The sequence below is a fragment of the Eucyclogobius newberryi genome, unplaced genomic scaffold, assembly GCF_026437365.1.
Source record: "Eucyclogobius newberryi isolate DKJ021-1_F unplaced genomic scaffold, fEucNew1.0.hap1 SCAF_9, whole genome shotgun sequence".
NCBI lineage: Eukaryota > Metazoa > Chordata > Actinopteri > Gobiiformes > Gobiidae > Eucyclogobius > Eucyclogobius newberryi.
In genome coordinates, this window is record NW_027316532.1 from 10,901,468 (window position 1) to 10,928,967 (window position 27,500).

At 42.5% G+C, this 27,500-nt stretch overlaps 3 protein-coding genes across 3 annotated transcripts in view; all 3 read right to left on the reverse strand.

Moving 5' to 3' along the window:
* The window catches only part of LOC140354444 (amyloid-beta A4 precursor protein-binding family A member 3), a 14,270-nt gene extending 11,414 nt beyond the window's left edge, over window positions 1-2,856 (reverse strand). Inside the window, exons 1-2 of the mRNA XM_072439481.1 lie at window positions 2,709-2,856; window positions 1-799 (exon numbers count right to left, since the gene is read on the reverse strand). The exon at window positions 1-799 is cut by the window's left edge and continues 473 nt beyond it. Coding sequence (XP_072295582.1) covers window positions 1-766 — 766 coding nt within the window. The 5' untranslated portion in view covers window positions 767-799; window positions 2,709-2,856. The remainder of the gene's footprint in view (window positions 800-2,708) is intronic.
* A 4,938-nt stretch (window positions 2,857-7,794) lies between these two features.
* Window positions 7,795-18,235, reverse strand: pex11g (peroxisomal biogenesis factor 11 gamma). Its single transcript, XM_072438521.1, has 5 exons — window positions 18,034-18,235; window positions 12,507-12,704; window positions 11,813-11,991; window positions 9,297-9,359; window positions 7,795-8,618 (listed from the first exon to the last, which is right to left on the reverse strand). The coding sequence occupies exons 1-5, from the start codon at window positions 18,082-18,084 to the stop codon at window positions 8,417-8,419; spliced, it is 693 nt and encodes a 230-aa protein (XP_072294622.1). The 5' UTR covers window positions 18,085-18,235; the 3' UTR covers window positions 7,795-8,416.
* Window positions 18,236-20,042: 1,807 nt separating this feature from the next.
* The window catches only part of LOC140354341 (FYN-binding protein 1), a 54,275-nt gene continuing 46,817 nt past the window's right edge, over window positions 20,043-27,500 (reverse strand). The window contains exons 10-15 of the mRNA XM_072439312.1: window positions 27,324-27,340; window positions 25,838-25,883; window positions 25,720-25,762; window positions 21,919-22,078; window positions 20,243-20,276; window positions 20,043-20,145 (exon numbers count right to left, since the gene is read on the reverse strand). Coding sequence (XP_072295413.1) covers window positions 20,043-20,145; window positions 20,243-20,276; window positions 21,919-22,078; window positions 25,720-25,762; window positions 25,838-25,883; window positions 27,324-27,340 — 403 coding nt within the window. The remainder of the gene's footprint in view (window positions 20,146-20,242; window positions 20,277-21,918; window positions 22,079-25,719; window positions 25,763-25,837; window positions 25,884-27,323; window positions 27,341-27,500) is intronic.

Sequence of the window (27,500 nt, forward strand, 5' to 3'; positions counted from 1 at the left end):
CCTGGATTGACTCATATGTTTCTCCTTGATGTATCGGCTCCATACGGTCAGTCGCACCGGGAGAAGGCTTCATTAGACTGGTGGTTGACCGATTGTCTAAAACAGTGATACAGCCATGTCCCTTCAAATGTGCAGCATGTTCTTTAACATCTCTGAAATGTCTTGCCTCGTAGCCGTCCTCATCTCTGCCCACAGCTCCATCTATGCCCACAGCTTCATCTATGCCCACAGCTCCATCTATGCCCACAGCTTCATCTATGCCCACAGCTCCATCTATGCCCACAGCTCCATCTATGCCCACAACAGCTCCATCTATGCCCACAACAGCTCCATCTATGCCCACAACAGCTCCATCTATGCCCACAACAGCTCCATCTATGCCCACAGCTCCATCTATGCCCACAACAGCTCCATCTATGCCCACAGCTCCATCTATGCCCACAGCTCCATCTATGCCCACAGCTCCATCTATGCCCACGCCGCTGACCATTCTCTGATCTGAATTGTCCGGATAAATGCCGTCTATACGAGCCAAAACCTGTGACTTCTCGATGACTTCCTCTTGCGGCGCCTCGTTGCTGATTTCATGTAAAGTTGGATCTGAACCGTCGGCCGAGCCGCACTCGCTGGAGGAGTCGGACCTCCAGTCCAGAGGCGGGGGCTCCAGGGGGTTGAAAGAGTCCAGCTCCTTCACGTCTGCGGGGGCCCGAGGGGAGGCGCCGCTGGAGGACGCCGTGAGAGCCGGGTCTCGGGACGGGCAGTCCATGTTCAGAGGAGTTCAGACCGTCACAAACATGTTCTGGAAAACAGATTTAAGTCTTCAGAAAGTTTTACATCACAAGTATAAACACAACTGAAAATACACAATGTCAAAAAAAGCTTGAGTCTTGTGTCCAAAATAAAAGTTGAGTAGAACTTGTTTCATTCCTGATATAAAACTGTTGTAAAGAAGAGAACAAGTGATTATGAAGTGGAACTGTTGCTGTGCTTTTGGCATTAAATTGGAGGAGAATGCACCAGATTCAAGTCGTGTTGTGACAAGTAATACAACTGTGAGCTCGGAAACCAGACAAGACATCATCTGTGAAGTGTGGGTCCCAGCGCACTTAGGGGACGTGCTAAAGGACGTGCTAAAGGAGGACTTCCCTATAAAATACTGTAGAGCAGAAGTTAAACCCATCATTAAGGAAGAAATGAGGATACAAGCAGAGGAGAAGTAACATGTCATCTTACGCTCAGTATGATGCACAGAGCAGGATTCTGTCAGGAGCAGACAGGAAGTGTTTATTTGAAGTCATGTTGAAAAGTACAGAAGGGGAATGTAATGCGTTCTTAAAGTTCTTAAGGGAGACAGAACTGTTAAAGCGGATTTGAAGAGAATGTAGAAATTATCGATACTGACCCACACTCCAGCCCAGCAGGGGGCGCAACTGCACCTAAACACCAAAAAACCCACAAGGAAGAAGAAGTAGAAGAAGAAGTAGAAGTAGAAAAAGAAGTAGAAGAAGAAGTAGAAGAAATAGAAGAAGTAGAAAAAGAAGTAGAAGAAGAAGTAGAAGTAGTAGAAGTAGAAGAAAGTAGTAAGTAGAAGTAGGAGGAGGACTTGTGACGTGAGGATGACGTTATACACGTCTACAAGCAACAATCCTGCAAAAGTGTGTGGATTGAGAAACGGTCAGAACTTTGCATTGAATTGGTCAGTGCACAAAACTTGCTCGTAATCCCCCCTTTCCTCTGACCACACGAGCTTTCCTCTGACCACACGAGCTTTCCTCTGACCACACGAGCTTCCTCTGACCACACGAGCTTTTGAAGTATCTAAACTGTACATTCTGTTCTCCTCCATCCCACTCGGTTTGTTTAACTCTTCTACAAGGTGTTAGGAGTACTGAGGCCTGTTGTAATTTATTGCTAGGAGTACACCAGGCGAAGCTATAGGCCGAAAAAGGAGATATAGGTTTGAACATCGGCATACACACGCATGACTTCATTTCTGTAACTTTCCCCTGGTGCTACCCAAATAAGGATACCTTTACATCTTGTTCTCTCATTGGCTAATCCGTTGGTACATGGATAGGGTCATACCTGTCAGATATTGTTTATCGGTCTTTGTGCATCTTCAGTATATAAGGGAGGTGCGCCCAGAGAGGGGGGGTCCCTGATCATCGGAGACCCGGGCGCTGTTTTCTGCTGTCCTGTATTTGACACTGCTTTCTCTGTAAATAAACTACCTTGAAAAGTTTGCAGAGCTTTGTCAACGTGAATCCTTTGTCTACACCCTACGCCCCAAACGAGCATTGATCCAGCCACCACACTTTCCTCTGACCACACGAGCTTTCCTCTGACCACACGAGTTTCCCTCTGACCAGACGAGTTTCCCTCTGACCAGACGAGCTTCCCTCTGACCAGACGAGCTTTCCTCTGACCACAAGAGCTTCCCTCTGACCAGACGAGCTTCCCTCTGACCACACGAGCTTCCCTCTGACCAGACGAGCTTTCCTCTGACCACACGAGCTTTCCTCTGACCAGACGCGCGCGGACACGTCTTAGGAGTGTTCTGTAACTGAACCACAGTGAAAAGACAAGTGACCTGCCTTTAATGACACCCAGAGCACCTTATCCAGCCAACTTTAGTTCATTTAGCTTATTATAATCCTGTATTATTTGCATTTAAAACGTGGCGAATCTCTCCCCAAACAAACTCTGACCTGACGCAGCGCGAGCCTCTTCTTTGTGCGCACGCGGAAGCGTCACGTCCTCGGTGAATTTACGCCAAAGACAAACGCCCCGGTGTTCGTCATATTACCATGGCAACACTGACATGAGACGGTCTCTAAACACGGGACAGTGGCTCATTTAACGCCATGTTTCGGGTTCTAACGCCACAAACGCCAGTGAGTGACGTCAGCTGACAAGGCTGGAGCCGCGTTCACGGACACTGGGAAATGCTGATTAATATTTTTAAAGCGGATTTGAATGTGTACATTATATATAAACGTACCTTTCTTTCTGGACAAATTTACGCCGTGAACTGCCATCATTGACGTCCATATGTAGTCATTATGTCCGTTAATTACATTTAATTCTGGCCATTTTAAAGCGTAGTTTATTCATTACGTGCAGATTGTGATACGTCCAGTTTTACGCAGCATCCGCACATTCGACACTCGTGACGTCATTACGCAAGACCAAGTGAGTCGAAAGAGGATTTTTATCTTTTTATTTAGTGAAAAAAAATATTGATATGAACTCTAATCCACAAAACGTCCTTTTTCTGTCTATGAAAAAATATAAATGTGTGTAGCTTTCGAATGATTACGTATATGCAGAGTAAATGGTAAATGTTTATTCATGCAAATCTTACGCCTCTAGCAATGTTATAGTTAATAACATTGTATATTTGGAAAATAAAATAAAAACAACTCGATTCAGATCATTTTATTAGAAGCATTAGTCTTCACGATTTTATAATTTCACAATATTTTTTTACAACATAATCATCTTATTGCAACATTACTGAAGGAAAAAGAATGGGGAGTGGAGCTGTTAATTTCATGTTGGATTTGTGTCTATTGCTTTCAGGATACATTTTTATCAAATATATTTCCTGACTGACTGGTTCTGAGATTCTTCTGTGGAGCTCCACTTCTTGTTCCATTCATTCCATATGACACATTTGGAGTCTTTCTAAAATAAATTATGAATTAATGAACACAAAGCAGAGAGTGAGTTACAGATGGATAATCACATGCATCATGTTCAGACCTTTACGTACCATGTACTTCACCTGAAGATATCTATATGTTTATAAAAGTCCTTTTGTCCCTAAGCTAAAGCTTAAATGTAACTTTAATGTAACAATGTTAAAATAACACCACAAACTGAATTAACCTGTTCAGAAAAACACTCAACGTTGCATTCTATGTACTTTTATCAAGTTTGTCTGTTTTACATATAAGTTCATGTGTGTTAGCCTTTAGCTTAGTGCTTTCTTTTATAAGCACGTAGGTTTCCTTTTCTGACATATTTACATTGTATGTAAAAGTCTTAACATGCCACTGATTATAAATCTGCTGTCAAATCGTTTTTATTTTGATTTATTTGAGCAAGACTCAGCAAATCCCCCTAGAGCATGAAAGGAACGAGAAGTGAAGATCCGCACTTTTATGGCAACCGAAACCATCCAGGCCTCACGTAGCACAGTAAGGCCTCACGTCGCACTGTAAGGCACTTACGTCGCGCTGTAAAGCCTCACGTCGCACTGTAAGGCCTCACGTCGCACTGTAAGGCCTCACGTCGCACTGTAAGGCCTCACGTCGCGCTGTAAGGCCTCACGTCGCGCTGTAAGGCACTTACGTCGGACTGTAAGGCCTCACGTCGCACTGTAAGGCACTCACGTCGCGCTGTAAGGCCTCACGTCGCGCTGTAAGGCCTCACGTCGCGCTGTAAGGCCTCACGTCGCGCTGTAAGGCACTCACGTCACACTGTAAAGCCTCACGTCGCACTGTAAGGACTCACGTCGCGCTGTAAGGCCTCACGTCGCGCTGTAAGGCACTCACGTCGGGCTGTAAGGCCTCACGTCGCACTGTAAGGCACTCACGTCACACTGTAAGGCACTCACGTCGCACTGTAAGGCACTCACGTCGGACTGTACGGCCTCACGTCGCACTGTAAGGCACTCACGTCGCACTGTAAGGCCTCACGTCGGACTGTAAGGCCTCACGTCGCACTGTAAGGACTCACGTCGCGCTGTAAGGCACTCACGTCGCGCTGTAAGGCCTCACTTCGCGCTGTAAGGCACTCACGTCGCGCTGTAAGGCCTCACGTCGCGCTGTAAGGCCTCACGTCGCGCTGTAAAGCCTCACGTCGCACTGTAAGGCACTCATGTCGCACTGTAAGGCACTCACGTCGCACTGTAAGGCCTCACGTCGCACTGTAAGGCCTCACGTCGCACTGTAAGGCCTCACGTCGCACTGTAAGGCCTCACGTCGCACTGTAAGGCACTCACGTCGCGCTGTAAGGCCTCACGTCGCACTGTAAGGCTCTCACGTCGCACTGTAAGGCCTCACGTCGCACTGTAAGGCACTCACGTCGCGCTGTAAAGCCTCACGTCGCACTGTAAGGCCTCACGTCGCACTGTAAGGCACTCACGTCGCGCTGTAAGGCCTCACGTCGCGCTGTAAGGCACTCACGTCGCGCTGTAAGGCCTCACGTCGCGCTGTAAGGCCTCACGTCGCGCTGTGAGGCCTCACGTCGCACTGTAAGGCACTCACGTCGCACTGTGAGGCCTCACGTCGCACTGTAAGGCACTCACGTCGCACTGTAAGGCCTCACGTCGCACTGTAAGGCCTCACGTCGCACTGTAAGGCACTCACGTCGCACTGTAAGGCCTCACGTCGCACTGTAAGCCACTCACGTTGCACTGTAAGGCCTCACGTCGCACTGTAAGGCACTCACGTCGCACTGTAAGGCCTCACGTCGCACTGTAAGCCACTCACGTCGCACTGTAAGGCCTCACGTCGCGCTGTAAGGCACTCACGTCGCACTGTAAGGCCTCACGTCGCGCTGTAAGGCACTCACGTCGCGCTGTAAGGCCTCACGTCGCGCTGTAAGGCCTCACGTCGCGCTGTAAAGCCTCACGTCGCACTGTAAGGCACTCACGTCGCACTGTAAGGCACTCACGTCGCACTGTAAGGCACTCACGTCGCGCTGTAAGGCACTCACGTCGCGCTGTAAGGCACTCACGTCGCACTGTAAGGCCTCACGTCGCGCTGTTAAGCCTCACGTCGCACTGTAAGGCCTCACGTCGCACTGTGAGGCCTCACGTCGCACTGTGAGGCCTCACGTCGCACTGTAAGGCCTCACGTCGCACTGTGAGGCCTCACGTCGCACTGTGAGGCCTCACGTCGCACTGTGAGGCCTCACGTCGCACTGTAAGGCACTCACGTCGCACTGTGAGGCCTCACGTCGCACTGTAAGGCACTCACGTCGCACTGTAAGGCACTCACGTCGCACTGTTAGGCCTCACGTCGCACTGTAAGGCACTCACGTTGCACTGTAAGGCCTCACGTCGCACTGTAAGGCACTCACGTCGCACTGTAAGGCACTCACGTCACACTGTAAGCCACTCACGTCGCACTGTAAGGCCTCACGTCGCACTGTAAGGCACTCACGTCGCACTGTAAGGCCTCACGTCGCGCTGTAAGGCACTCACGTCGCGCTGTAAGGCCTCACGTCGCGCTGTAAGGCCTCACGTCGCGCTGTAAGGCCTCACGTCGCACTGTAAGGCCTCACGTCGCGCTGTAAGGCACTCACGTCGCGCTGTAAGGCCTCACGTCGCGCTGTAAGGCACTCACGTCGCGCTGTAAGGCCTCACGTCGCGCTGTAAGGCCTCACGTCGCGCTGTGAGGCCTCACGTCGCACTGTAAGGCACTCACGTCGCACTGTGAGGCCTCACGTCGCACTGTAAGGCACTCACGTCGCACTGTAAGGCCTCACGTCGCACTGTGAGGCCTCACGTCGCACTGTAAGGCACTCACGTCGCACTGTAAGGCCTCACGTCGCACTGTAAGCCACTCACGTCGCACTGTAAGGCCTCACGTCGCACTGTAAGGCACTCACGTCGCACTGTAAGGCACTCACGTCGCACTGTAAGGCCTCACGTCGCACTGTAAGGCACTCACGTCGCACTGTAAGGCACTCACGTCGCACTGTAAGGCCTCACGTCGCACTGTAAGCCACTCACGTCGCACTGTAAGGCCTCACGTCGCACTGTAAGGCACTCACGTCGCACTGTAAGGCACTCACGTCGCACTGTAAGGCCTCACGTCGCACTGTAAGGCACTCACGTTGCACTGTAAGGCCTCACGTCGCACTGTAAGGCACTCACGTCGCACTGTAAGGCCTCACGTCGCACTGTAAGCCACTCACGTCGCACTGTAAGGCCTCACGTCGCACTGTAAGGCACTCACGTCGCACTGTAAGGCCTCACGTCGCGCTGTAAGGCACTCACGTCGCGCTGTAAGGCACTCACGTCGCGCTGTAAGGCCTCACGTCGCGCTGTAAAGCCTCACGTCGCACTGTAAGGCACTCACGTCGCACTGTAAGGCACTCACGTCGCACTGTAAGGCACTCACGTCGCACTGTAAGGCACTCACGTCGCACTGTAAGGCACTCACGTCGCACTGTAAGGCCTCACGTCGCGCTGTTAAGCCTCACGTCGCACTGTAAGGCCTCACGTCGCACTGTAAGGCCTCACGTCGCACTGTAAGGCCTCACGTCGCACTGTGAGGCCTCACGTCGCACTGTGAGGCCTCACGTCGCACTGTGAGGCCTCACGTCGCACTGTAAGGCACTCACGTCGCACTGTGAGGCCTCACGTCGCACTGTAAGGCACTCACGTTGTACTGTTAGGCCTCACGTCGCACTGTAAGGCACTCACGTTGCACTGTAAGGCCTCACGTCGCACTGTAAGGCACTCACGTCGCACTGTAAGGCACTCACGTCGCACTGTAAGCCACTCACGTCGCACTGTAAGGCCTCACGTCGCACTGTAAGGCACTCACGTCGCACTGTAAGGCCTCACGTCGCGCTGTAAGGCACTCACGTCGCGCTGTAAGGCCTCACGTCGCGCTGTAAGGCCTCACGTCGCGCTGTAAAGCCTCACGTCGCACTGTAAGGCACTCACGTCGCGCTGTAAGGCACTCACGTCGCACTGTAAGGCACTCACGTCGCACTGTAAGGCACTCACGTCGCACTGTAAGGCACTCACGTCGCACTGTAAGGCACTCACGTCGCACTGTAAGGCACTCACGTCTCACTGTAAGGCCTCACGTCGCACTGTAAGGCCTCACGTCGCGCTGTTAAGCCTCACGTCGCACTGTAAGGCCTCACGTCGCACTGTAAGGCACTCACGTCGCGCTGTAAAGCCTCACGTCGCGCTGTAAAGCCTCACGTCGCACTGTAAGGCCTCACGTTGCACTGTCCAGGTGTTATATTTTAGAATCAGACACAAAGTCCGTGCTCTTGAAAGCTTTGAGGGCGTGTCCGGTGCAGAGTGCGTGTCCGGTGCAGAGGGCGTGTCCGGTGCAGAGGGCGTGTCCGGTGCAGAGAGCGTGTCCGGTGCAGAGTGCTAGATAAGAAATATCAACCCTTTTCATTTGAAACTTTATGCTCCGTATTTCTTGACTATTTAACAGCGGATAAAGGAAACGCCGCGTGGCGACGTCTTAAAAATGGTGGCGACAACAAGTCACGTGACTGAAACCCATGAACACATTCTGACAGAGGCTTAAATCAGTTTTAAACATTCAGATCACACTCAAAAGTCTTTTTCTCTCCAAAACACAGTGCAGGTCGGGGTTTTTTGCCAATCAACGGCATCTGTTAAAAAACTGAGCTCATTATATACGGACAATTAAGCATCTGATTGGCCACTGTACATTTGCATCAGACCAATCACAGAGGAGATAGTGCCCATGAGCCCAACTGTCCAGTCAGGGAAGCGTCCCGCCCACAGGAAGCCCGGGGGCATCCAGTGCACAGCGTTACACAGGTCCGCCGCACTGCTCAGCACTGACAGGAGCTCCGCCTGCACCTGTCTGTGCAGCCCTGCTACTCTGGAACACAAAGAGCTTTGCATTATTTATTGCCTCATGGTCATTTTATTGGTTTAAAATAGAATTTGCCGCACTCTTTTTTTTGTATTATTATTGTTGTTTTTTGCAAGTTTCACATTTGAACCCGACACTATCACATTATAAGATCAGATAAGATATTCCTTTATTGTCCACGCATGAGGAAATTTAATTATTGCAACGCAGGTAGATACAGAGGAAAAGGACAGATAACTTATAGGAAGTTTAAAAAACACTTAATAAAAACTCTTATAAACAAAACTTTTATAAACAAAAACTCCTATAGACATTTTATAATGTAATAGTGTTGTTTTATGTCATGACAGTTTCAAAGTTTAATGTTAAAATGTGAAACTGAAAATAATAAATACGTTTATCACAAAGTAATATCATTTTCTTTTTTTTAAATGTTTTATTTTTTTATAAAGATATATTATTTTTTATAGTATATAAAAAAGAATCACAGTGAAACAAAAAATAAGACCAACAGACTTCCCAAAAAAAAAAAACTAAATTAAGGCTCGTATAAACCAACACAATCGTCCCATTTGGTCCAGTTGTGTGTGTGCGCGCGCACGCACGCACGCACGCACACACACGCACACACACACACACACACACACTTTGAGCTTTTATAGTTGTACGTGTGCTTTGTCTCACCTGCTTCTGTCCTCTTCACATTTCTGCAGTTTCTTCTTCAGAAGCACGAGGACACGGAGCGACCTGCCAACAGAGCACATCAGTCAGTGTCAGATGCCCTTCCATCCTCCTATAGGAAGAAGGAAGCTTTTGTGGATTTAAAAGATACAACAACATAAACAATAAATGTTAACACCCACAAAGGCATTAATATAAAGAATGATGTGACAGGTCGATTGTCCATTTTCAAATAACAAGAGCAGGAAATGACATGTTCTACTGAGGGAAACAGGAAATGATAAGTTGTCATTGAAATGTACCGTCAAAGTCACATTGAGCTGCTTTGGCGCTGCAGGAACGATAGAGCTCTCATTCAAGTAAAAGATGAGCTTTATTTGGCCTCAAATCACCAAATGCATAATCAGAACTATTCACTATTAAAGCTGCTTCAGGTCAAATGTCCCGTCTTCACAAACACAACAACATCAGAGCTATGTCCAATCTCATCTGTCTGGGCTAGGCTCAGGGTCAGGGTGAGGGTCAGGGTCAGGGTCAGGGTAAGGGTCAGGGTGAGGGTGAGGGTCAGGGTCAGGGTCAGGGTAAGGGTCAGGGTGAGGGTGAGGGTGAGGGTCAGGGTCAGGGTAAGGGTCAGGGCTAGGGTCAGGGTAAGGGTGAGGGTCAGGGTAAGGGTCAGGGTGAGGGTCAGGGTCAGGGTCAGGGTGAGGGTAAGGGTCAGGGCTAGGGTGAGGGTAAGGGCTAGGGTCAGGGTCAGGGTTAGGGCTAGGGTCAGGGCTAGTGTCAGGGTGAGGGTAAGGGTCAGGGTGAGGGTCAGGGTTAGGGTCAGGGTTAGGGTGAGGGTAAGAGTCAGGGTGAGGGTCAGGGTGAGAGTCAGGGCTAGGGTCAGGGTGAGGGTAAGGGTCAGGGTCAGGGTAAGGTCAGGGTGAGAGTCAGGGCTAGGGTCAGGGTGAGGGTAAGGGTCAGGGTCAGGGTAAGGTCAGTAAGGGTAACAGGGCTAGGGTCAGGGTAAGGTTAGGGCTAGGGAAGGGCTGGGGTCAGGGTAAGGGTCAGGGTAGGTTCTAACCCCTGGTGTACAATGACTAGGACCTGTGTGAGTTTGGGATACACATTGACCTCGTGCTCTGGGGTCGTGGGTTCAGGGAATGAATCCACAGGAAGTCAGTCTTTACCAGAGACTGAGCTCGAAAACAGGATTCATGAAGCTAAAGATATGACCCAGCTATGTTTTTGATAAGGAACAATGTTAGAACGCTTCACTGGATAGGGTCAGGGTTAGGGTACACACACTTTCCCACTCGTCATCCGTCAAAACAAGATTAACAAAAGTATCATGTTTAACGATCTGTCAGTTACTTCTCTACATTTGAGCAGGACTGAAAAATAAGTGTCTTTTCTTATAGTTTGAAACTTGCTAAAATGACTGAGGGGATTATTCTATAAGCATGTTTTAACTACAGGCACATCCCAGTTTTCCCAGTTCCAACTGACACGTGAATCCATCATAACTTTGAATTGAACGTCGGTGTATAAAAAACAACAATATAGAAAATATAAATCGCTTATCTTATGAAAAATGTTTTTTTTTTCTCTCAATAAGGCCACAGTTATTTTATTACTTGGTTTACGGATTTTTAAATGAAATATATTGCACAGGCGGACGAAATATAAATATAATTTCAATTTCAAAAGATGTTTTCTTCCGGGTTTGCCCAAAACGCACCACGGGAGGAGAGGAGGGGGAGAAGCGGCGCGCAGGAGCGTGTAACTGTAGATTTAGCGTGTTTTAGACAGACAGAACTGACGCTTAAGTGTGCACCCTCCCCCACCCACCCAGTCACGGCAAAACGCGCTGAAGAAAATGTGGTAAACGGGTTTAAAATGTGTATTTGCGATATAAAGGCGCGCAGCAGCAGGGAGACGGGCGCGCGCTCTCCCCCGGGGCCGCGCACGCGCTCTCCCCCGGGGCCGCGCACGCGCTCTCCCCCGGGGCCGCGCACGCGCTCTCCCCCGGGGCCGCGCACGCGCTCTCCCCGGGGCCGCGCACGCGCTCTCCCCGGGGCCGCGCAGGGACAGAGCAGCTCGGAGCAGCCTAGTCAGACTTCCGCAGGAGTTTGGCGAGAAATTGCTTCACGCGCTCTTATCTTTTGACTTAATACCGCTTTTTACATTTAATTTAATGCTATTTTGCGTTTTCGGCGGTACTTTATAAAAAAAAAATGATAATAATTTATTTTATGTATATTGTAGAAATCAATCATCTAAGTGCGGCGGATCCGTAAACCAAGTAATAAAATAACTAAGGCCTTAGTTCATTTGCACTTGTAGAATGGAGGCTGAAATCTGTGCCAGTCCTTGTTTCATGTGGATAAGCCCAGTAAAGACAAAGATAAGAACCATAAACTAGGTCAAAAGTGTATTTCTAACTAAAAGACAAATTCCAGCATAATTTCCAGCTGACGTGAGGGTTCAGGTTCAAGTATATTTTAGTAATCGTGGATGTTTCTTGTTGAGAGTGTCACCTGAGTGTGGCCAGCAGGAGCGAGGCCCCCCAGAGCCCCGTGCACAGGAGCCACCACGTGTCCGACTTGAGTGGGACGAGGCGAGCGTCTGCCGCCCAGGCCACGTGCTCACACGGGTAATACAGCTGGTCCAGCACGTTAGTGACCACAGAGAGCCAACGCACACACGAGTCCACCTCCTGCACACACACGCGCACACACCACACACCACACACCACACACCACACACCACACACCACACACCACACACCACACACAACACACAACACACCACACACCACACACCACACACCACACACCACACACCACACACCACACACCACACAACACACACACACACACAGTGTTTTTATTTAAACTTCCTATAAGTTATCTGTTCTTTTACTTCTGTACCTACTTTATGTTGCAACACCGAAATTTCCCCATTGTGTGGACAAATAAAGGCTTATATCATCTTAAATTCTTTGAAAATGTGAGTTTTTGAGTATTTTTATCTCTTTTATTGTTGGTCCAATTATTTATATAAGTGTTTCATTTATTGCCTTTGTGTGTCAGAATTAGCTTTTTATCTCAAAGCAACGATTGAACAACGTCTGAGCTTCACTTAGACACAAAGATCACCTACAGGCTGAGAAAACCCTCATTTTTACTTTGACTTTCGGGTTTTGTGATTAGTTGGGGGTGTGATGCTCACCGCAGCGCCCAGGCCGTAGCTCTGGGAATAGGCCAACATGGAGAGGTCATCAAACAGGCGTAGAACAGTTCTGCAGTGACTGAGCTGAGCAGAGAGCAGCAGCAGACTCTGCCCCAAGCGCCCGGACGAACCGTCAGGGGAGGGACCACGGCACAGGACTCCGCCCACCAGCTGAGCCCCATAACACGCCGTCCGGATCTGACACGGAGCAAGAGCAGACGTTTAATATGTGAAAAAACATTTAAAGGGGTTATGTTTAGGTCTTGAAAAAGACTAAGAATAAGCACAAACTGACTGAATAAATGTGTTAAAGGTGGTATGGACAATTTTTTTCAGCAATTTTTTTATCATATTTCCTTGTGGCGTGGATAAATCATTTGTCCTGCCATGTATCAATCATAAAACGCACCTATCGCTCACCTGCAGCCGCGTCAGGCTCGTCCCCACGTTTCCACGTGCCTAAGCGCATGGATCTATCATAATATAGTTCCCTCAGTGTACGGGGCAAAATGAAGACGGAGAAAGACAGTTCGAGCTGATGCAGAAGTGGACAGAAATCTACGGGAGACGAGCGATGCGATTCGCTCCGTTGCGCTAATAAACAAACGTACGTGTGTGTTGTATCAGTCCGCACGGGGGAGTGCGCATGCGCACTTCCGCCTGCGTTCTCAAATCGCCGAAAAATCGTCCATACCGCCTTTAAGTCAAGAAAAAATTACACTTCAGAGAATTGAACCCCAGAGGTGGGATATTTTATTTATACAGGGGTTTTCCATGAGTCCCCTGTTGAGTAAAAACACATTAAAAACATAAAATGGAAAAAAATAACCAATAAAACAAAGTATACGAACACACACGATTTGGAATAAAATCGATATAAATTTCTTTCAATATATTTTTTTTCAACATTTAAAAACAATATATTACAAAACACACACAAATAACAGAACACGAGCAGAGAGTAATCAGATATATCCATTGATTGTGTTCATGGAAGGGGCTTAAAGCCCAAATGCAGAATTATGAAATCAAATAAAATGGACATGTCAAAAATGGTCTGCAGCACTTTGTTCATTTCAGTCCAATCATTCTGAGCGAGGACAGTCCCAAAACAAACCTGCTTCCCGGCATCCATCCACTTTTCCAACAGAATTCCCTCCAAACATGTGATTTTAAGGTTCTCCATTTGGATGTACATAAACTTTCCCATTCTTCATCAGTCAAAACAAATATACCCTCTATTTCCCATGTATTTATTTATGTAGCCATTGAGTTAATTGCATTGATTTACCATTCATATATTTCAGTTTTACCACAAATCCAATCTCCCAAACGAGTGGATGCAACAAGAGTTTATGTACTAAAGATAGAGTTTATGTACTAAAGCAGAACAAGATAGAGTTTATGTACTAAAGATAGAGTTTATGTACTAAAGATAGAGTTTATGTACAAAAGCAGCACAAGATAGAGTTTATGTACTAAAGCAGCACAAGATAGAGTTTATGTACTAAAGCAGAACAAGATAGAGTTTATGTACAAAAGATAGAGTTTATGTACTAAAACAGAACAAGATAGAGTTTATGTACTAAAGCAGCACAAGATAGAGTTTATGTACTAAAGCAGAACAAGATAGAGTTTATGTACTAAAGCAGCACAAGATAGAGTTTGTACTAAAGATAGAGTTTATGTACTAAAGCAGCACAAGATAGAGTTTATGTACAAAAGATAGAGTTTATGTACTAAAACAGAACAAGATAGAGTTTATGTACAAAAGATAGAGTTTATGTACTAAAACAGAACAAGATAGAGTTTATGTACTAAAGCAGCACAAGATAGAGTTTATGTACTAAAACAGAACAAGATAGAGTTTATGTACTAAAGATAGAGTTTATGTACTAAAGCAGAACAAGATAGAGTTTATGTACTAAAGCAGAACAAGATAGAGTTTATGTACTAAAGCAGCACAAGATAGAGTTTATGTACTAAAGCAGAACAAGATAGAGTTTATGTACTAAAGCAGAACAAGATAGAGTTTATGTACAAAAGATAGAGTTTATGTACAAAAGCAGAACAAGATAGAGTTTATGTACTAAATATAGAGTTTATGTACAAAAGCAGAACAAGATAGAGTTTATGTACTAAAGCAGCACAAGATAGAGTTTATGTACTAAAGCAGCACAAGATAGAGTTTATGTACTAAAGCAGCACAAGATAGAGTTTATGTACTAAAGATAGAGTTTATGTACTAAATATAGAGTTTATGTACAAAAGCAGAACAAGATAGAGTTTATGTACTAAAGCAGCACAAGATAGAGTTTATGTACAAAAGATAGAGTTTATGTACTAAAGATAGAGTTTATGTACTAAAGCAGAACAAGATAGAGTTTATGTACTAAAGATAGAGTTTATGTACTAAAGCAGAACAAGATAGAGTTTATGTACAAAAGATAGAGTTTATGTACTAAAGATAGATTTTATGTACTAAAGCAGAACAAGATAGAGTTTATGTACTAAAGCAGAACAAGATAGAGTTTATGTACTAAAGATAGAGTTTATGTACTAAAGCAGAACAAGATAGAGTTTATGTACTAAAGATAGAGTTTATGTACTAAAGATAGAGTTTATGTACAAAAGATAGAGTTTATGTACTAAAGATAGAGTTTATGTACTAAAGATAAAGTTTATGTACAAAAGATAGTTTATGTACTAAAGATAGAGTTTATGTACTAAAGCAGCACAAGATAGAGTTTATGTACAAAAGATAGAGTTTATGTACTAAAGCAGCACAAGATAGAGTTTATGTACTAAAGCAGAACAAGATAGAGTTTATGTACTAAAGCAGAACAAGATAGAGTTTATGTACTAAAGCAGCACAAGATAGAGTTTATGTACTAAAGCAGCACAAGATAGAGTTTATGTACTAAAGCAGAAAAAGATAGAGTTTATGTACAAAAGATAGAGTTTATGTACAAAAGCAGAACAAGATAGAGTTTATGTACTAAAGCAGCACAAGATAGAGTTTATGTACAAAAGATAGAGTTTATGTACAAAAGATAGAGTTTATGTACTAAAGCAGCACAAGATAGAGTTTATGTACTAAAGATAGAGTTTATGTACTAAAGCAGAACAAGATAGAGTTTATGTACAAAAGATAGAGTTTATGTACTAAAGATAGAGTTTATGTACTAAAGCAGAACAAGATAGAGTTTATGTACTAAAGATAGAGTTTATGTACTAAAGCAGAACAAGATAGAGTTTATGTACTAAAGATAGATTTTATGTACTAAAGATAGAGTTTATGTACAAAAGATAGAGTTTATGTACTAAAGATAGAGTTTATGTACTAAAGATAGAGTTTATGTACTAAAGCAGAACAAGATAGAGTTTATGTACTAAAGATAGAGTTTATGTACTAAAGCAGAACAAGATAGAGTTTATGTACTAAAGATAGATTTTATGTACTAAAGCAGAACAAGATAGAGTTTATGTACTAAAGATAGAGTTTATGTACTAAAGATAGAGTTTATGTACAAAAGATAGAGTTTATGTACTAAAGATAGAGTTTATGTACTAAAGATAAAGTTTATGTACAAAAGATAGTTTATGTACTAAAGATAGAGTTTATGTACTAAAGCAGCACAAGATAGAGTTTATGTACAAAAGCAGAACAAGATACGAAAAGTCTGAGGAATAAAGTCTGGCGGTAATGCAACACTCGGATGCCAACCGCCATAAAACAACAACAACAACAACAAGATAGAGTTTATGTACTAAAGATAGAGTTTATGTACTAAAGCAGAACAAGATAGAGTTTATGTACTAAAGATAGAGTTTATGTACAAAAGCAGAACAAGATAGAGTTTATGTACTAAAGATAGAGTTTATGTACAAAAGCAGAACAAGATAGAGTTTATGTACTAAAGCAGCACAAGATAGAGTTTATGTACTAAAGCAGCACAAGATAGAGTTTATGTACTAAAGCAGCACAAGATAGAGTTTATGTACTAAAGCAGCACAAGATAGAGTTTATGTACTAAAGCAGCACAAGATAGAGTTTATGTACTAAAGCAGCACAAGATAGAGTTTATGTACTAAAGATAGAGTTTATGTACTAAAGATAGAGTTTATGTACTAAAGCAGCACAAGATAGAGTTTATGTACTAAAGATAGAGTTTATGTACTAAAGCAGCACAAGATAGAGTTTATGTACTAAAGATAGAGTTTATGTACTAAAGCAGAACAAGATAGAGTTTATGTACAAAAGATAGAGTTTATGTACTAAAGCAGCACAAGATAGAGTTTATGTACTAAAGATAGAGTTTATGTACTAAAGATAGAGTTTATGTACTAAAGCAGAACAAGATAGAGTTTATGTACTAAAGATAGAGTTTATGTACTAAAGCAGAACAAGAAAGAGTTTATGTACTAAAGCAGAACAAGATAGAGTTTATGTACCAAAGCAGAACAAGATAGAGTTTATGTACTAAAGCAGAACAAGATAGAGTGTATGTACTAAAGCAGAACAACATGGAGCACAAAGTCTGACCTCAAAAACAAACAAATCACATCACTATCGTCCGTCTCTTCAGAGGTTTAAGATTATTGCTGTAGCTCATATAAAATATCACCATAAACCAGAATTGAAAGAAATGTAGCCAGGATTAACTGTTTTCTACAATTAAGAGGAAAACACTCTTTATCTCTAAAGAAGATCTGGCTTTGAGCTCTTGTTTGTTGAAGTTTATCATTGATCCAGATGCCCAACTATTTGTAGTAGGGCAGTTGTTCAATCACATTATTTTTAGGCGTAAGAATAGATGCATGTTCGGGTCACTCAAGCGCCTTTTGGTGAACAGCAAACATTTTGTTTTACTTGAATTCATCAACAATTTTAAACCAACACAAATTTGTTGATTCGAGTTCAAATCCACTTGAATATTTTGAATCACTTGTGCAGCAGAAGGTTCCCTTGCATATTCAATATAGAATCACATAATTTGCAGTGAAAGCTAATACATTTTAGATTGTGGCCAATTGAGTTTGTATAGATTGTGAATAGGAGTGGTCCGAGGATGAACCCTTGGGGAAAACCTTTGTTAAGATAAGACCTACTTTATGGAGCAAAACCAAATAGCATCCACACGATCCAAAAGAATACAATAATTAATCAACAAAATAAGAAAAATATGTTTTATTTTTATTTTGATGCAGTTGCTTTAAGACGCAGATGCTGTCAGTCAAATCGAGCTGTCAGTCAAAACGAGCTGTCAGTCAAAACGAGCTGTCAGTCAAAGGCAGAGACTTGGAACAGCATCAGCCGCTCTCAGAGTCTGACATTAAGTGCTTTTAAAACAAGGGTTAACGTTTGCTCAAGAGGAACCAGCTCTGTAATGATTGATTCTGAAGTGTTGTTTATTTAGTTTCTTTCTATTATTTATTCATTTATTTATTTCCAATTTATACATGTTGGTCCTCCATAAACAGCAGCACAATAGTAGTAAATACTCATGTGATTAGTGGCACTCACCACTTTGTCCCGGCCGCGGTACGTCTCTAGGAGCCGCACCAGCTCCTCCATGGCCCCCAGCGTGTCTGTGTGCTCCCCGGGCCCCTGGCGTGTGCTCCCCGGGCCCCACTGCAGCTCTCCCGTCCCGTCTAAACGCACGGGACCGCTACAGCACGCGGAGGATCGTCACGAAAACATCAGACGTGTCATATCTGTGGAGTGGAGTGAACTCTGGACCAGGAACTCCACAAGCGCCAGGCAGAAGCAGACAGGAGCAGACAGGAGCAAGCGATCACCGAGGCAACCAAGAGATCTATGAGTTTTAAAAGTTTTAAAAGTAACTAAACATTGTAAGTTCCGGAAGTGAAGTGAAAGTGAAACATAGTAAATATGTGTTTGTATTATTTGTATATTTAAAAGGTGATCCAGATTTATATAACCCTACGCTCGGGTCCTCTCCCAGAGGCCCCTGGGAGCTCGAGGGTTCTTCAGTATCTTTGCTGTTCCTGCACTGCACTTTTCTGGACAGAGATGTCTGATGTCTTTCCTGGATCTGCTCAAGACATTCCTCCAGTGCATTTACTTGGGGGTACTTTGGGGGTCATTCCTTCAGTTTGGGGGTCATTCCTCCAGTTTGAGGGTCATTCCTTCAGTTTGGGGGTCACTGCCCCAAGTTCACGCTCCAGACCTTCTCCAGCTCCTCTCTGAGGCCTTGGTATTTCTGGTGTTTCTCATGTTCCTTTTTCCGGATGTTTCCATCCCATGATGCACTGCAATGTCCACCACCACGGCTTTCCTCTGACCCCTGAGACCACCACTATGTCCGGTTGGTTCTCCATTAGCATTCCGTCTGTCTGTATCTGGAAGTCCCAGATGACCTTAGCTCGGTCGTTCTCCACCACCTTTGGAGGTGTTTCCCACTTTGTCCTTGGGGTCTCCAGCCCGTACTCTGCACAGATGTTTCTGTTCACTATGCCAGCTCCTGGTGATGGAGCTCCATGTATTCTGTCCCTGCAGTTATGTGGATGGCCCCCCTTTATATATATATATATATATATATATATATATATATATATATATATATATATATATATATATATATATATATATATATATATATATATATATATATATATATATATATATATATATATATATATATTTTATATTTTATATTTTATATTTTATATTTTATTTAAGCAGGTGAGATCCCATGAAGACAGCACACAAATCAATTTACATTTCACTTTTTTGTTTTGCATGACTTTTTTAAAGTACAGATACTCCTGCTGAAATATGTATGACTCCAATACAAGTAAAAGTAGGTCAGTCAAATTATATATTTTTTGTGTGTTTTATTGCACTGAAAGTTGAGATAAACTCTCAGGAGGAGGAGCCTCCTGCTTGTTTACATGGAAATGTTCTTCTTTTGGCTATAATATTCCACATTATGACATAATCCCATCTAGAATGTTTGGTCCTATTGCCATGGAAACATGAGGTGCCGCCTCATGTTTCCAACATGCTGTTGCTTTAAGTTTGCTCTTTGTGGTGAGTCTGTGACGTCTTAAGATGCAGCATCATGCCATCATTCATCTACACTTTTTGGTGTTAAAAAAACATTATGCTCAGAAATCTTAAATATGAGAGATTTGAAGCAGTAAAATAGATTGAATCGTTGTAAATTCACCATTTCTTTATTTAAATAACGGCCAAGAGCAACACACAAACATAAAGGTTATAGTGTCTTCTGTACAGTTCTTCTCAGCATCACTCTGTCCATGTCAAAGTCACATGTTTGAATCATGAACATATTTCCATGTCATAATTTAACTTCAGTTTGGATGTGACAATTATTAAAAATGTATTTGTCATTGAGTTGTTGGTCAATAATCCACGTTGTCATTGTCATAAACATCTGAAAGAAGAGAGACATTGGTTCAAGGTGAACGAGGACACTTTTCTGGAGGCTCCGCGACCTGCTCGTCTCCATGGAGATGTTAGTCCTTTCACCAAAATGTTGTACATATCTATTTCCATGGAGACGAGTGGTGAGGATCCTCCACCTGAGCTGAGGCACAATCTGAATACGCACCGTTTGGATATTCTACGTCGTCATAAATGTCTGAGTCACTGCAACACATTTAAGAAATAGTTAATAAAGGCAGTAAATAAATCTCAATAAGAACTAATGATTTATTCACATTTCTGAATCAGAGAAGTTACTCACAGCGACAGAAGATGAGACCGGTTCACATAACCAACTGCAAGAAACAGAAAAGCAGTTAATAACCATAATCTATGCTGTGTGGAGTGGAACACAAACCCCCATGAGCCCCGCCACGGGCCCCGTCACGGGCCCCGTCGCAGGCCAGAGCTTCAGTTCTCAGATATAGAAACAAGAATAATCTGATCATTATTATGATTTCTCTCAGATTGTTCCCACTTGGGAAAGTGTAAATGAAGAAAATACAGCTAAAAGCTACAGCTGAAGCACTGAGATCATTATTAAATATATATATTTGTATTTGCATTGCACTGTTACTCTAAAACTCCACACATTAAAGAACCAGAGATGCTGGATTCAGAGCTGTGACTTCTGAGTTCATCTGTGACTCGTGGTTAAACTTCAGCTTCAGGACTTGATCAGTTGCAGTTCAGGTCCTTTTGTTTTTCTGATTTTTAAACTCATTTAAAGTAAAGATCGAGCCCAGTAAGTCCAAGAAGAAGAAAACTCTTCTTTTTAGACTTGTGACTTTAGATGATACAAACAAAGAGAACTTGACTGTGACTTGACACTTGAGCTGCAACAAACTATTATTTTAGATTAGTCGACCAGTCAAATTATTTTAAAAAATAACATCTTGATTGAATAATAATGCTGTCTTTATGATAAAACCTGTTTTGTGAATTATATGTGCTACAGTATGTTTATTCTTCAAATAACGACATAGATTACTTTAGTTGTGACCGTCACAATTATTCCATTTAATGGTTGGAATTCACACCAGGATTCTCAGATTCAGATTTATTTTACAATCATCAGATCAAATGATTGTTTTTTGGGGGGTTTTCTGGCCGTGTTAAATGAACACACGATGTGTCAGTACAATGTCTTATCCTTCATGTGTGAGAGTGAGAGTGAGAGAGAGTGAGAGAGTGAGAGTGAGAGAGTGAGAGAGTGAGAGTGAGAGAGTGAGAGAGTAAGAGAGTGAGAGCGAGAGAGTGAGAGTCAGAGCAAGTGTGAGAGAGTGAGAGCGAGAGTGGGGAGTGTTAAATGAACACATGATGTGTCAGTACAATATCTTATCCTTCATGTGCGAGAGTGAGAGAGTGAGAGTGCGAGAGTGAGAGAGCGAGAGTGAGAGAGTGAGAGCGAGAGCAAGTGTGAGAGAGTGAGAGCGTGAGAGTGAGAGCGAGAGAGTGAGAGCAAGTGTGAGAGAGTGAGAGCGAGAGAGTGAGAGCAAGTGTGAGAGAGTGAGAGCGAGAGAGTGAGAGCAAGTGTGAGAGAGTGAGAGCGAGAGTGAGAGCAAGTGTGAGAGAGTGAGAGTGAGAGCGAGAGTGAGAGCAAGTGTGAGAGAGTGAGAGTGAGAGAGTGAGAGCAAGTGTGAGAGAGTGAGAGTGAGAGCGAGAGTGAGAGCAAGTGTGAGAGAGTGAGAGCGAGAGTGAGAGCAAGTGTGAGAGAGTGAGAGTGAGAGCGAGAGCAAGTGTGAGAGAGCGAGAGTGAGAGAGTGAGAGCAAGTGTGAGAGAGCGAGAGTGAGAGAGTGAGAGCAAGTGTGAGAGAGCGAGAGTGTGAGAGTGAGAGCAAGTGTGAGAGAGCGAGAGTGTGAGAGTGAGAGTGAGAGCGAGAGTCAGAGTGAGAGAGAGAGAGAGTGGTCGAGTAATGCATACATTACATTACATACATTTTCCAAACCTGTCTCGACAAAGAGCCTTCTTGTTGTGGAGCTGGAGGACGTCCAGGACGTCTCCAGGGGACACGCTCAGGTCTTTGGGCCCCACTTTCTTGATGAGTGCGTTAGGATCCACCATCATAGTCTGCAGCACCTTCAGAGGGCCCTCAAACTGTACACACAATACACACAATGCACACATTACACACACTACACACACTACACACACTACACACATTACACACTCTACACACATTACACATTACACACATTACACACATTACACACATTACACACATTACACATTACACACATTACACACATTACACACATTACACACATTACACACATTACACACTCTACACACATTACACACATTACACACATTACACACTCTATACACATTACACACATTACACACTCTACACACATTACACACATTACACACATTACACACTCTATACACATTACACACATTACACACATTACACACATTACACACATTACACACATTACACACATTACACATGCACACATTACACACATTACACACATTACACACATTACACACTCTACACACATTACACACATTACACACTCTATACACATTACACACATTACACACATTACACACATTACACACTCTACACACATTACACACATTACACACTCTATACACATTACACACATTACACACATTACACACATTACACACATTACACATGCACACATTACACACATTACACACATTACACACTCTACACACATTACACACATTACACACATTACACACTCTATACACACATTACACACATTACACACATTACACACATTACACACTCTACACACATTACACACATTACACACATTACACACATTACACACTCTATACACATTACACACATTACACACATTACACACATTACACACATTACACATGCACACACTACACACATTACACACACTACACACACTACACACATTACACACATTACACACATTACACACTCTACACACATTACACACATTACACATTACACACATTACACACATTACACACATTACACACATTACACACATTACACACATTACACATTACACACATTACACACATTACACACATTACACACATTACACACTACACACATTACACACATTACACACTCTACACACATTACACACATTACACACTCTACACACATTACACACATTACACACATTACACACATTACACACTCTACACACATTACACACATTACACACATTACACACATTACACACATTACACACATTACACATGCACACATTACACACATTACACACATTATACATTACACACATTACACACATTACACACATTACACACATTACACATGCACACATTACACATATTACACATATTACACACATTACACACATTACACACATTAAACATTACACACATTACACATTACACACATTACACACATTACACACATTACACATTACACACAATACACATTACACACATTACACACGCTACACATGTTACACACATTACACACATTACACACACTACACACATTACACATTACACACATTACACACATTACACATTACACACATTACACACATTACACACATTACACACATTACACACTCTACACACATTACACACATTACACACATTACACACATTACACACTCTATACACATTACACACATTACACACTCTACACACATTACACACATTACACACATTACACACTCTATACACATTACACACATTACACACATTACACACATTACACACATGCACACATTACACACATTACACACATTACACACATTACACACATTACACACTCTACACACATTACACACATTACACACTCTATACACATTACACACATTACACACATTACACACATTACACACATTACACACTCTACACACATTACACACATTACACACTCTATACACATTACACACATTACACACATTACACACATTACACACATTACACACATTACACATGCACACATTACACACATTACACACTCTACACACATTACACACATTACACACATTACACACTCTATACACACATTACACACATTACACACTCTACACACATTACACACATTACACACATTACACACATTACACACTCTATACACATTACACACATTACACACATTACACACATTACACACATTACACATGCACACACTACACACATTACACACACTACACACACTACACACATTACACACATTACACACATTACACACTCTACACACATTACACACATTACACATTACACACATTACACACATTACACACATTACACACATTACACACATTACACACATTACACATTACACACATTACACACATTACACACATTACACACATTACACACTACACACATTACACACATTACACACTCTACACACATTACACACATTACACACTCTACACACATTACACACATTACACACATTACACACATTACACACTCTATACACATTACACACATTACACACATTACACACATTACACACATTACACACATTACACACATTACACATGCACACATTACACACATTACACACATTATACATTACACACATTACACACATTACACACATTACACACATTACACATGCACACATTACACATATTACACATATTACACACATTGCACACATTACACACATTAAACATTACACACATTACACATTACACACATTACACACATTACACATTACACACAATACACATTACACATTACACACATTACACACGCTACACATGTTACACACATTACACACATTACACACACTACACACATTACACATTACACACATTACACACATTACACACATTACACATTACACACATTACACACTTTACACACACTACACACATTACACATTACACACATTACACATTACACACAATACACATTACATATTACACACATTACACACGCTACACACGTTACACACATTACACACTTTACACACATTACACACATTACACATTACACACAATACACATTACACATTACACACATTACACACATTACACACGCTACACACGTTACACACATTACACACATTACACACATCACACACGTTACACATGTTACACACATTACACACGTTACACACATTATACACATTACACACATTACAGAGGAGCCTAGCATAACTATTGCCCTCATCCTTACCATAGCTATATATATATATATATATATATATATATATATATATATATATATATATATATATATATATATATATATATATATATATATATATATATATATATATATATATATTTCAGACCTCATTAAAAAAGTCCTCAATGTTGATCTCAGGCCAGAATATTTCTGAGCCTGGACACTTCCTGGAAACCAAAGCTTGAAGGTTCAAATCATTAAAACCAGAGAATATGCTGGAATCAAAGCTAAAGGCCAAATACTAGAGTGCAGAGGGTTTCTTGTACAGGCAGTGTATGCATATGTATATGTATATGTATATGTTTATGTAGGTATGTATATATATATGCATGTACATATATATATATATATATATATATATATATATATATATATATATATATATATATATATATATATATGTATATGTATGTATGTATGTGTTTATGTAGGTATGTATATGTATGTATACACACATATACATTTTTATTAGTCTTCTCTGAGCCTAACGAATGGCTGAACTGGCTCCTCCCACTGTTCTCTCCGCTGGTGGCTCATTGGCTGAGGTGGTGTGAGCTCGGGTCATCACCTGTGAAACTTCTTACCTTAAACTTTTTCTTCAGCTCCTTCTCTATTTTGGGGTCTATGCTGTAAAAACATGACTGTTACTACATGTGAATGAGAAATACTCATAAATATACATAAATACTGAGGGAGGAATACTTCAACTCGAGTGGAGGAGGAGGGAAGTCCACGTCGTCATATTTATCTGAAGAAGATACATATGTGTGGTCAGGATTACAGCTGGAGGATAGTTGTGTATGTGTGGTCAGGATTACAGCTGGAGGATTGCTGTGTATGTGTGGTCAGGATTACAGCTGGAGGATAGTTGTGTATGTGTGGTCAGGATTACAGCTGGAGGATAGTTGTGTATGTGTGGTCAGGATTACAGCTGGAGGATAGTTGTGTATGTGTGGTCAGGATTACAGCTGGAGGATTGCTGTGTATGTGTGGTCAGGATTACAGCTGGAGGATAGTTGTGTATGTGTGGTCAGGATTACAGCTGGAGGATAGTTGTGTATGTGTGGTCAGGATTACAGCTGGAGGATAGTTGTGTATGTGTGGTCAGGATTACAGCTGGAGGATAGTTGTGTATGTGTGGTCAGGATTACAGTTGGAGGATAGTTGTGTATGTGTGGTCAGGATTACAGCTGGAGGATTGTTGTGTATGTGTGGTCAGGATTACATCTGGAGGATAGTTGTGTATGTGTGGTCAGGATTACAGCTGGAGGATAGTTGTGTATGTGTGGTCAGGATTACAGCTGGAGGATAGTTGTGTATGTGTGGTCAGGATTACAGCTGGAGGATAGTTGTGTATGTGTGGTCAGGATTACAGCTGGAGGATTGTTGTGTATGTGTGGTCAGGATTACATCTGGAGGATAGTTGTGTATGTGTGGTCAGGATTACATCTGGAGGATAGTTGTGTATGTGTGGTCAGGATTACAGCTGGAGGATTGTTGTGTATGTGTGGTCAGGATTACAGCTGGAGGATAGTTGTGTATGTGTGGTCAGGATTACATCTGGAGGATAGTTGTGTATGTGTGGTCAGGATTACAGCTGGAGGATAGTTGTGTATGTGTGGTCAGGATTACAGCTGGAGGATAGTTGTGTATGTGTGGTCAGGATTACATCTGGAGGATAGTTGTGTATGTGTGGTCAGGATTACAGCTGGAGGATAGTTGTGTATGTGTGGTCAGGATTACAGCTGGAGGATAGTTGTGTATGTGTGGTCAGGATTACAGCTGGAGGATGAACATGTGCTGTAATTAAAGCTAAAGTCGTTCCACAGAAATATTAGGGTTTTATTATTTCTCTTTAAACCTGTTCTTGTTCCTTTGCTTTGGCTGTTCATTTTCCTCACAAAGACTCAGAGAAGGAGCAAAGAAGACAAAAGACAAACTTGTGAATTAATGTAAAAATAAATAATAAAAGATCAAACATTTTTTTACAAAATGTGTGTTTTAAATGATTTGAACATTTGTGTGTCTTGCATCGCTTCTTCAGGTGTCATTTTGTTCTTAAAAATTTTGTTTCTATCCTTTGAATATTCCAGGTTTTTATTTAATTATTGTCTTTTTGTTGTATTTATGTCAAACTTCTGAATTAATTATATGTATAATAAAACATAATTAAAAACAGTGTTCTTACCGTCATCTTCAGATGCACTGCAAAAGAAACAAAATATTGAGAAGAAAGACAAACTATATATAAAGATATATTTGAAGATCCTGGTGTCATGTGTGGTACCTGTCATGTGTGGTACCTGTCATGTGTGGTACCTGTCATGTGTGGTACCTGTCATGTGTGGTACCTGTCGTGTGTGGT

What these genes read in the sequence shown, in the direction of transcription:
- pex11g (XM_072438521.1), bottom strand. Translation starts at nt 18,084, where the DNA reads ATGGAGGAGCTGGTGCGGCTCCTAGAGACGTACCGCGGCCGGGACAAA. An exon ending in ACCGCGGCCGGGACAAAGTG is followed by an intron (nt 12,705 to 18,033) that starts GTGAGTGCCACT and finishes GCTCCGTGTCAG; the next exon opens with ATCCGGACGGCGTGTTATGG. An exon ending in GCTACGGCCTGGGCGCTGCG is followed by an intron (nt 11,992 to 12,506) that starts GTGAGCATCACA and finishes GTGTGTGTGCAG; the next exon opens with GAGGTGGACTCGTGTGTGCG.